Here is a 12,256-nt window from a genome sequence, read left to right as displayed (position 1 = left end):
CTTTCTGTAAAGGGCCAGAGAGTAAATATTTGAGGCTTTGTCACAGTCTCTGTCGCAACCATATACTCTGTAGCAGAAAGCAGCCACAAGAAAATGTGTAAACAAATGTGTGGCTGTGTTCCAATAAAAGTTTATTTACGGACATTGAAATTTGAATTTCATATAATTTTCACGTATCATGAAATATTATCCTTGTTTTGATTTTTTTCAACCATTGTTACCTCGTGGGCCATACGAAACGGGCACACTTGGCCAGCAGTGCATAGCCTGCCGACCCCCGATGTAGAGGGTTGAAAGATAAACATTGCTGCTGTTCCCGCAACAACTCCAGGGAAAGGCAGCACCTGGGACAGGCCTGAAGGGTAGGTGCCTTGCCACCGTAAGCGGATCCAGGGCCAGCAGCATCAGCATCCCCTGGGCCGCCCCCAGGCCTACAGAATCCGAATCTGCGCGTAAGCAAGATGCCCAGGTTATCTGCAAGTTTGAAGGTTATACTGACGTTTGAGAAGCTTGGCAGTGTGGTTTAAAGCTCTGGAATGAGAAGGCCTAGTTCAACTCTTTGGGCCTCTCATTAGCTATGTGGCCTTGGACAAATCATCGTGATCATTAATATGCCCACGCCTAAAAAGTGGGGATGATGAGCCATGCTAAACACTAGAAAGTGCCCGGCAAGTGCTGTTTATTAAATGCGAACCACGATTCATTTTTAGAAAATAAACACCCACGTGCATACTCCTAAAGGACGATTCATCCAGGAAGGACACCTTTTCAGGCAGTCACTTGAGCTGAACTACTGCGACTCCGGCCACCCCCCACCCAACAATCCCATCCATAAAAGAAAGGAAGGACGCCACAACTCCTGGCCGCAGAGTGTAAAATATATTGATGGTTGTAAAGGGACAACCTGGAGACATCTGAGGTCTGCTGAGATGGCGTGCAGCATACAGACATGCTCTGTGTTCTGAAACCATGTCATTAAGTTTTCAAATACATCTCTGTTTGGAACACGATGCTTTGTGTTTTTCATTAGCACGGTTTACTACTCTACAGTTTCTAGAGTAAATAAATAAATGGCTGTTTGCAGAGCGACTACAGACTTCTTTAGATGTTTAACAAGGTGAACTATTTCACAATCAGATGCACCTCTGAGTTTACAGTGAGATGTTTTTCATTCATTTTGTTCATGGCTGTCGGGGAGGGGGCAGTGGTAACTTCTCCAATTTATTCCTTGTTCACATGTTTAGTCACCAACAGACACCACAAGGTAATGAAAAATAACAGTCTGTTAAAAAAATTAAATTGTAATTAGGCCATGGGTTTTTCCAAGATCCTGCAAGTCAGATAATTTAAATTTACAAGAGAAAAAAAAAATAGGCGTCATGGAAAACTAAGTAACAAAACACTACTGAAAAATACATCTGGAGAACATAGTGGTCAGTTGTAAACAGCTCAGAAGGGCAGAGAAAACAAAAAGTCCTGCTGGATCGTTGAGCAGTCCAATGACAAACTCTGATTTTTTTTTCCCCTAGTGGCTATTTTCCTACCACAGTGTTGAGCTTCATCATTATATTAAATAACTTATATGGGTAAAAAGGAGTTTGCTAACCAGCAGCCAACTCAAAATCTTGTAGGAAGAGGGGGGAGAGGAATTTACAACACAGCACACGCTAAGGGAAACGAAGTCCGCAGTCAGCGTCCAACCAGTCTCACCCCTCCTGGCAACGCCACTGAGCTGAAGTTTGGGATCTAAACGGAGGGGTTTCTTCCCCCTCCCTCCTCCCCCTTTTTCATTTAAGTTAACAAAGAAACATGGGCTTCCTAAGAGCCAGCACTCAGCTGGGCAAGTCCCATTAGCAGCAAATGTTCAACCAAATAAAAGAAACACACACACAAAAGAAAGCTCCATCCAGGTGCGGAGCAGTGATTCACATGGAAATTCCAGGAGATGAATCATGCGCAGAGCTGCGATCTTCAGAGAACTCTTTCTCAAGTGTCTTCAGTGAACATTTCAGTCTCACAAAATCTGAGTCAATCTGTCCGCTGTGGGAAATTACGTTCCCCATCTGCTCCGGAGTGGGCTTGCTTGCAGGGACTTTACGATTTCTTGTGGTACGAGATGCCAGAAAACAAAGGCCAGCCCCTCGATGATCTGTGTGGTGGAGGCAGCGGCAGCAGCAGCAGCAGCAGCAGCAGCAGCAGCGGCGGCGGTCAACATCCCAGCTGTTAGACTCTGCCTAAGAGGCTCGACCTGAGTAATAAATATAAGAAGGAAGGTAGCCGATTATTTGAATTAGGATTAAAATGCCTTGCCTAATACTAGTTTCATCTTTCCTAGGATTTAAGTTTCATTTTACATAGTTAAAAAGAGGAAGAAAAAAAATATCAAGCATTGAAGTCCTTCTGGGTTTTTTTGAGAACTGCATGTCACTTAAATATTTATTAATGGAGATGGCAAAAGCTTTGTTTACAGTAAATCTATATCTTGAGTGGCTTTATATTAAAACAAAAGGAACAAACGAATGTGATTAATGATAAAAGCTTTTAGCTATGCACTGGTCTCATCACCTCATCTGTTACTTAGTACACATAAGCATCCTCACATTCCATGCTCATTGAGAGCATTAAATAACAAGTGACAAGAAAGGTGTCTGCCCTCAGAGGTGTGTTTGTCATTGCCACTGCTGAACCTAAATATTTGAATGAATGGCTCTGGGGCTGGCAGGAAAAGTGTCTATGTAAAAATATCTTATTGCCTTCAAAGCTAACAAATATACAAGTTTTCAGGTAAGTACTATCATTCTAGAATAATTAGTCTTAGCATCCACTTAACACGTGGTTTTGCAAATCATTGTAGCCTATTTTCTTTGGTTTATCCTCTGTGGTGGCTATGCCTTGGCCAACACCTGCAGGCACCCGATGTCATTCCTCAGCACAGGAGCATGTGTCCGGTGCAATGGCAGACGTGAAGGGAAGACCCTGTGCTTGCCCTCAAGGGTCCTACACGGTGGTTGGTAAAAGAAACAAAACAACACGTGGTCTGTCACAGGAGAGGACAATTGCCTTAGAGTGCACGAGTTCAGGAGGGACTCTTTCTGGGGAAAGATGGTCAGGGAGGGGAGGCACTGGAGTGGGGCCTTGAGAAGAGACAGGATGTGGAAAAGGCAGACAGCATGGCTTACAGCAGACTCGAAGGAGAGTCTGTCCTTCAAGGCCCCTCAAAAACAATTTTAACATGGAAACTAGTCCTTTACACCAAAGAATACACCTTCATGTCTTTATATACATATTTCCTTATGTGCCATTCATTCTATTTGTGTCACTGCTGGTTCCTCAGCAAATTCTCATCAGAAGCATCATGACTGCGCACTTCTGAGTTGAGCACAAGTGCAGACAATTCACGGATTTGCGCGTGAATTTAAGCCGGTAGTGGGCACTCTCTTTCTCACGTCACATTCCCAAATTCTCCACGAAATTCTTTGGTCATATTTCAACCAATCAAAAGTTCAGCGTTATTGTACACTGTGCATACAGTACACTCAGATACAGGAAGAGATTATATAATGTAATCTTCGGCTTTTACTAACAACCCTTTGACTTACAAACCCTTCCAAACTAACCACTAATCAACAAGAGCATGGCATAAAAAAGTAACGATCAGAAAAGAATAACAACCAGAAAAGTACGCGGTTGGTTTGGATTATTTGAATCCGTAATATTTGTGTGGAATCACAGGAAAGGCAGACACCAGGTATCATTTATGGACAGCCAATTTATCTGCTTACCAATTTTTTAAAAAAAAAAATCTCTAAAAAAAGTAACAATAGCTGAGCTGTACTCAGGGGCTTTACCAACTTCAAGTTTTTAAAAAACAGAAAGGGGGGATTAAAAAGAGGAGCAATATCAGTGGCGAAGTTCATCTAAAAAGGATAACTACAGGGAGTAATTCCCAAATCTTATCCAACAAGATGGTACTCTGAGGCTCATGCTTTACACATGAATAATATTAAAGAGCACAGTGAATATCCTTTAATACCAACACAAAATAATACAAAATTTTAATATAAACGTGCCATTAGCAGGCAAAAAATTTCACAAAAGTAGAATGGGGCATCTGTCACATTCTCTTGATAGCAGGTGTTGGCCATGCATTCCCCTGTGTCTGGACTCAAAGAAACATCTCCAGTCTTACCTATCACTGTGGCCTGTTCTCAGGATAGTAATTCCAAGGCCTCTCTACCTACCCCGTCCTCAGTGAGAGGTACAAAGGCCTAAATTTTCCTTTGATACAAACAAGGTCACACGAAACCAACTGTTATGGTAAATACCCTGGTTCCTGAAACCTAGCCCAATATCAATCGTATTGAAGTCTCCCAAATGACTTCGGGAAAAAGAGAAAATGTGTGTGTCAACCCTGGTACAAAAAAGCACATGCTCCCAGAGACTTTTAGTAGAAATACAAATAGAGCAATTTTGATTCTATTATTACTACATCCTGGGCTGCTTTTGCCTATTAAAGTATCTCGCATGGTTACAATACGAATTTACCTATCTCAGTTTTGTTTGAAAATACTAATGGGTTAACACAACTTCTAAATTTGAAGAGATTCTGGATTATGTTGTAAGTCCCAGCTCTCTCTCGCTCAAACCAAAGAGGGGACCAAGATCCAGTCCATAAGCGACACGTTCAAATTTACTGAACCAACTGGTACTTAGGTCTGTTGTTATCTCAGGTCAAATAAAATTTTAGTATTAGAACTATTCAGAAATATAGCCTGAGCTTCTTATCTTTTAAATGAAGAAAACAAATTGGTGCTCTTTTTTGCATATTATGGGGTAATTTCAGTTCCTCATTCCATAAAATAACAGGAGATAGAAGGAAGAACAGAGTCACTGTATATCTGCCAGTATAAAAAAACAGAAGGCAATAAAACTGAATGATGGCAATGAGGCTTGTAAGCCACAGAGACCCAGTTAACGAGAGAAAAGGTGCAGAGGACTTTGGACACGCAGACAGGGACTTCCTATGGAAAGTAGGTGGCTTTCTTCAAGTAAGTCCAACATCTCCTTTAGATTTGTACAGCAATGAGAAGCAATGAGACTCACCTTAAGGACTTCCATCTGTCTTTCTCTATATGATTCTCAGGCCCTTCACTCTCATAGGAAGCCAAGTAGAGAGCTGCAAACAACCAGAAGAAAGAACGCATTACTACTTAGGCCTTCTGATACTCACGCATCATCCTCCACCCGCTGTTCAACCTGAGCCCAACCCTGCAGCAAAGCACACTCTTTAAATATCAAATGACACCTGAGAAGCTTCAGGGTTTCATTAAGAAGATGGAATATCACTTCGCCACAACCAACCATCTCGATAAAACTCCAAAGGCCTCTAGGCCAAAAAAGCACTTAACTAACTAAGAAACAATTCATGAGGCAAAAAGACTTACAAATGCAAGCCACACGATGCCATCACACGCTCACATTTATGTTCTTTAGAAAGAAGGCCACAGGAGGAGATCCTTTCCTCATAGCACTGATTTTTTAAAAACCCTTAGTAGGTAAAAAGACAGATTTTCTAGGCCAATTTTTCACCGTTCTAATAGTTTTTCTTTAATTTTAAGTCAAAAAGAGTCTTCATCCAAAGATTTAAAAGCCTGTTCTCAATCCTATTTGTAGAGGTGACCATCAATCCAGTGCCCTCTGGGATGGGTAATGGTCATTCAAAATGCTCTTCAGTCATTATCATCAACACCATCAATCAACTATGAGAAACTGTTGGTTAATAAGGCTATTGATTTCTGTAGTATTAGGACACCGATCAATAGACTAAATCCTCAAGTCTTTTACAAACTTCAGCTCTCTTCTGGTCAATTTTTTCTGTACACAATCACTGTTTCTGCTTCAAATTCCCTAACGTTTTAACAGGTCAAGACTTTCCACTACTTTTTAAAACAGCAGGAGGCAGCAACTAAATGTTTTGTTTGTTTATTTGTTTTCCAATTACCTGAATATCAACATAACATAAAACACCTTTTTTTGTCTACTGAAGCAAGCCCAAACAAGGGGAAAAAAAATCTTTCGATAAGTTTCCATTTGTGCCGAAAGCACTGCAGAGCTAGAGTTATAAAGCATATTTAAACACAGAAAGGTACTATTTCTGGGTCAATAGTGAGTGCCTGACTCAAATATTTTAGGGCTAAATCAAAAAGTTTTCTGTGCAACAGAAAACTCTTAAGATGGAATAGGTCAGAAGGCAGGCTTCATGCTGTACGAGGAACCAGGCACCAAGCATTTATACACTAATTTCCTAATTGTAGGGTTTTGGGATGCTGGTGGTAGCCCGAGCTGAAGGGCCTACTCACCGTCTTCACTGAAGACTGGTACCGTGAGCAGATATTGCAAGATCTTCCGGTCCCTCTCAAACGGACACTCTACTTGTTTCCACGTCATGAATTCACTCACTTGTTTGGCCAGTTCCCAAAATTTCTAGAGAAGAATAAAATGAAATAATTTAAAGGCAGTCATCAAAAATGAGCTTCCATGAGCTTGGAAGAGATAATACCATTTAATGTTTCCCTCTGGCTTCTAATCTTCTGAACTACACAGTTTTCTTGATTTAATAAAAACCACGTATAGGTATTTGCTAGGTAGAGGTAAAAATTTACTCAAGTACCTTCAGATAATAATTAACAATAATGGTGCAGCTAATTTATTCTACTCGGTACTGTTATTTTCTTACAAAATAGCAGAGAAAGAGAAAACCTGGTTCTACAACTTCAGAGTCAGTTTAAGCTGCCTGGCTTGGGATGCCATGCTAGACAGGCTTGCTCAGAATTTTGCAGCCTATCCTTACCTCAAAGTTGACATGGCCGTTTGGAAGGCGGTTGGCACAGCCTTCATTGAGGAAATAAATATCTTTGATTAAAAGACTGAAGAAGGGTATCACAATCTAGAAAAAACAAAAGATCCTCGTTTGTTTTGGGCAAACAAACATTTGGTCTCTCATCAAACAAAACAAGAAATTAATGAACAACATTAACTCTGGATTACATAAAAGCCTATGGTGAATCAAGATACAGTGTTTTGTTTACCTCCTATGAGAGCAGCTTCCTCCCTTACATAATTTTGCTTAAGCTGCAAATGCTATTAATAACCCAAACACAGCAGAGACAAGTGGCACTGGGAAGTGGATGGCTTCATGTTGTTCCTACAGTTCTATTTTTCTCATTGCAATAGCATATAATAAAATCTGAAAAGTTCTGGCTGTAATCAAAGGAAAAAGATCTAAAAGAATTCTTGCTTTTCATTTAGCAACCCCTTAGTGAGAGCCAAACATTAACAGAATACCCCTGGCTGCAGGCACCATGATTTTAAGATGTGTGCCCCATCTCCCTGCTAGAGTCTCTATTTATATCATTTAGACTTCTACATTTCAGATGAACTTTTTTTTAGATGAACATTTTTTCACCCATGAAGACATTGCTGAAGATAACGTGAGAGCTCAGGGTTTTAGGTAATAGTTGCTACAAACTTTCTATTGAGTAAACCTGGTCTTGGCATGACAGCAAGCAAGCACCTGTACTCATGGGAAATCACCAAAGAAGTACCTTGCACAACGCATTGTGAGATGTGCCCAAGTGAAGGAGGAATATAAGTGTGTAAATTAAAATTAGTGGTTGTTTAAAAAACAAGGAACTTTCTTTAGTAAGACTTTCCTGCCTCACATCTTTGGTTTGAGGAGGTGTTGTTTAATTAATTAACCTAAAATAATAATCTCTTTAAAAAGTATCCTAAATCCTACAAAGCCCATAAGGAACACAGAGCAGAGCTCAGACACAGTAACTGTCTACTTTCTCTCATTAAATGGCAACACGTTTCTGAAGATTCTAAATTTGCCACAATGCAAATAAGGCTCCAAACACAAACTGTGGGCCTATGTTGTTTACCCAGAGCAGGTTTTTGAAGTTTCCCTAAGCTTATGACTCATGCGGTACATCTAGACTAAACGACTGGGAGATCTGGAAAACATACATTTTGGCTCATACATGAAAACATTAAGTATCAATTTTCACTTCTAGAGAGATATTCAGATTTTCCCTTAAAGTCATTAAAAAAAAACCCAAGCTTTGATTATTTTTTGTTTCACTGATCTCCAAAAACAGCCAAAGTGAATCTTCAGTTTCCACAGCCCCTTTGAATATACATTTAATCATTTGCTATTGTCCGTGGAAGTCTCTACAGCTGAATTAGTAAAGATCCCCTTGCTACCTTCTCCTTCAATATGACTGGCCATTTCTCTATTATTTTAGAACTAAACAGTCAGAGCAGCAACGATAAAAGCACCCCTGAACCTCGCTTCTTTGAAAGATCCCTTGTGATGGGAAGCACTGGGCTTTGGATTCTGTGAGACCTCAGCTTAAAATTTGGCTCCAGCATTTACTAACATTATAAGCCAAGAGTCTGAAAACTGTGGCCCGTGGGTCACCTGGGCCCACCACCTGTTTTAGTATGGCCTAGGAGCCGTACATTTTACATTTTTAAATGACTGGAAAAATATCAAAAGAATAATATTTCATGAGCATAAAAATTATATGAAATTCAAATTACAGTGGCCAGACAGCTTTACTGGAAAACAGCCATGCTGGTTCATTCATCCACGTATCGTCATGTCTGCCTTTGGGCATTACATCACAGCTCAGTAGTGGTAACAGAGATCGTATAGCTGACAAAGCCTAAAATGTTTATGATCTGGCTCTTAATATAAAAAGTTTGCCAACCCCTAGTATAAACCTAACATACTCACAAAGTTTAGTTTCCTCACCTTAAAATGGGAAGAGTAGTAACTACCTTACTGAGTTGTGGTGAGGACTGAATTAAATAGTACAGGTTTTACCTCAATTAAGCACATGAGACGCGTAGCCACAGAACAAATAGCTATTTAAAGATCATTTAAAGGCCTCTGTGTGGAAGACAGATTTGATTTGTTCTATGATATGGCGCCTAGAGATATGCCACTTCAGCCACATAAACTTAAGATCTGAAAGAATATCAAAGATTCTATTACTCTAGTCATGTTGTCAAGAAGATTTTAAAATAGGAAATTACTTAGGAATAAAGGGAGTCGACTCTCACTTCAAAAAAGGAAAAAGAATCCCAATTCTTTTAAATAAAAGATGGATTTTACCCAGAAATATTTTCATTCATTGCCTCTGAGATCAATTGTTAAAAAGAAAGCCAATTTTTTTAAATGGTAGTGATTTCATTTGTTTCATGAACTAGAGAGAACAATTCATATGCTCACATAGAACTGGTTAAAAAAATAACAAAAATAAGCAGACAATTTATTAAATGAGGTAAAGGGTAAATACTTTGAACGTTTTTTTTTCTGAAAAAAGCTATTCGAGACCCACAAACACAATATTCAGTGAGATCTTTCCAGGGGCTTGGACCTCAGAATTACTGTGGCCAATGCTGCAGCTCCCTACTCAGAGCAAGGATTCTACAGCCACCCCGCTGAGGCGGAGCCCACCTAACTCTCACTGAGGGTCACGCAGAGGAGCCCCACATCCAACCCAGAGAGGTGAGTGAGAGGCTGCAGACAGCCTCCAACGTATCCTGAAACTTCAGGGTCCTGGGATCCTCTGATGCACACACTCACTTTCTGAAGCTTAAAAAAACCTCTGATTAGATCTTTTTCAATCTAGTCACAGGAGTGCTGGGATTTGGGCAAGTAAAATTGACAAGCTAGTCACTCCATTGGGCTAAACTGAGACAGTTCTCTCTGCTTCGTCCCCTCTCTGACCTTGTTTCTTTATTAAAAAAAAAAAGTTAATATATTTACAGTATTTCTCAAACATTATCACAACTGATATGTTGGATTTTGTTGAGAACAATTCAGCATTTGGAAAAGCTGGGGTTTCTTTTTGTGTTTGTTTTTATTTTACATCATTGAGGCAAAAGCTTTTTAGAGGGAAGTGATTGAGATGCCCTGAAATGTCTTTTACCCTCATTTTCTTTTATTTGTTAAAGATACAGTTTAAGTTGAAAGATGGACAGAATCTAAGCAGAAAATAAATTTCATCAAGCAAACTTCATTAGCCCATTTTCCATAACCAGGTATTTACTTCTGAAATAACATGATCCCCAAATGTGGAAACAGCTTATCCTTCCTATCTAAGGAAATACGACACTGAAACGTGCCAAGAAAGGACTCTAAGAGTCAAGAGTAGGGTCGATCCAGGATCATATTAAATTGTTTAAGGGGAGGGGAGAGTAAGGATCATTAATTTCTCAGACATCATTCCTGTACTTTTTCTGCCACCCACATATCCAATTAGTAACAGGCCTAATGTTACTGCAACTAACCTACTTTCTGAAAATAAATGACTGAACCATGGGAGGTAAGCTCATTCTTTTAAGAGAAAAGGTTATATTAAGTCAGCTACCTTGTAGAGAGCTTAAATGTCTCTTTTTCCATGAAATCAAATTACTCTCTAACGCCATTTGTCATCCTAAAATATGACTTAATTTATTGCTTGAAATACAACTAAGACATACTACAAAATAATCATTTAAATAACGCAAAAATAACACAGTAACATATATTTGCAAAGTTTTACACCAAGCCACCTTTCCCTTTCCATGGTCCAACTTTCCTTCAGCACCCCCCCATCACTATGTGGCAAGTGGTAAAATTTCTACAGTGTATCAACTTTTTTTCTTAGATCTGAACCACTAAAAGCGGCTCAGTAGTAGGTCACACTGCATTTCTGTACAACACATAGCAACTCCACCAGGAGTAAAACTCCTTTAAGCACCTACCTTCTCTCTGCTACTGTGAGCAGTTAAAGACCTCTGTGCTGCCCCACGAAGAGCTGTTCGATAATTGTAGAAATTGCTTGAAGGGTCCATCTGATGCTATAGACAAAAAAGAGGAGAGTATTAATTATTTACTTCTCACCTGCAGAAGTTTACAGGATCATACTTTTAACTCTACATAAAAAATTTAAAATAAGTTAGGGAACTCATTAAGAATATGATTTATCCCTCTCATACACACACATAGGCACAAAACACATCAAAATACAAATTTTTCTTTCCTGAGGTTTGGTTTATTTATATAAGCTGATATCAGCTTCAATAATGTTAAACCCAGGCCAAATTCTTTCCAGGTTAACTGTTGAGATTAGTCTTAAATCTGATAACAAAGAGTCAAACACCAGCATGAGAAACAATTTTCTGGTTTCATTTGAAAGTGAGTGGGTCAGTTGATGGTTAGCCACATATAATGATCCAACATTTTGCAGTGAACTTGTTCTTTGTAAATCATTCACAAATAACTGAAGTATAGTGTCAACAAGGAAAAGAAATATGTTAGACAATACGAATAAAGCATAATGTAATATACCCAATGATAATTCCCAATTTGGGGGAAAACTTAGGAAAGTACACTTTCTTATTATCTCCAAAGACAGTAGATTCAAAGCACTAACACACCAAGGAAATAATAACATGAATATGATTCAAACACAAATGCCTTTATACACAAGTCCAACTACCCTCAGAATCACATTGGAAGGGCTTTTTCACAGGTTAGCTAAACTTGCTGAAAGGATGGTGAATGAACATTTCTGTAGGCATGGGAACTCCACCCCTCGGACACTGTAAATCAATGAAGTGAGTGTGACGTATTCAATGTACACAATGTGATGTATTCAATGTATACAATGTGATGTATTCAATGTATACAATGTGACGTATTCAATGTATACAACGTGATGTCAATTCACCCCAAAACAGACACCTCTCTCTAGGTTACATTAGTCTACCACCTGATTTATGCCTCTCCTCCTGTCTTACTCCCTTTCCTTTCCCTGGGTCTGAAAGGAGACATGGGCTTTCTTCACTAGTGCTATCTGATCAAGAAGCAAAATCACACAGAGGAATCCCACTTTCCAGGTGTAAAATGTTACTTAACATATCAGCTTCACATACCTCAAGAATGTCAAACTTCGCAGTCTTCACTTTGGCCCAAGTTTTTTTCAGTCGAGACACTGGGCTCATATTCATGCCAGCTTCTCATTTAAAATGGAAGGTGAGGGGGAGAAAGTTGAAAGAGTGAAATAAGAAAAGCCATTCTAACTTACACTCTGAAAAAGTGTTCATTACTAAGTGTAGATAAGTTAACTTTATAATAAACTGCCGAACAGTTTCCCAAAGTAGTAGTACCATTTTACACTCCCACCAATGATGTTCGAGA

The 12,256-nt window shown here is 39.3% G+C and overlaps 1 protein-coding gene across 5 annotated transcripts in view; it reads right to left on the bottom strand.

Moving 5' to 3' along the window:
• Positions 1-864: 864 nt before the first annotated feature.
• Positions 865-12,256, bottom strand: part of RASGEF1B (RasGEF domain family member 1B) — a 698,380-nt gene continuing 686,988 nt past the window's right edge. For all 5 annotated transcript variants that reach the window (XM_070505531.1, XM_044766215.2, XM_044766219.2 and 2 more), the window contains 6 exons: positions 11,992-12,071; positions 10,819-10,914; positions 6,851-6,946; positions 6,360-6,483; positions 5,104-5,176; positions 865-2,248 (listed from right to left, as the gene is read on the bottom strand). In XM_070505531.1, the coding sequence (XP_070361632.1) occupies positions 2,224-2,248; positions 5,104-5,176; positions 6,360-6,483; positions 6,851-6,946; positions 10,819-10,914; positions 11,992-12,071 (494 nt within the window). In that variant the 3' untranslated portion in view covers positions 865-2,223. The remainder of the gene's footprint in view (positions 2,249-5,103; positions 5,177-6,359; positions 6,484-6,850; positions 6,947-10,818; positions 10,915-11,991; positions 12,072-12,256) is intronic.

The sequence above is a fragment of the Equus asinus genome, chromosome 3 (genome assembly GCF_041296235.1).
Source record: "Equus asinus isolate D_3611 breed Donkey chromosome 3, EquAss-T2T_v2, whole genome shotgun sequence".
In the NCBI taxonomy this organism is placed as follows: Eukaryota; Metazoa; Chordata; class Mammalia; order Perissodactyla; family Equidae; genus Equus; species Equus asinus.
The sequence above is the reverse complement of the archived record's forward strand: the minus strand, read 5'-3'. Positions and strand labels throughout refer to the sequence as shown.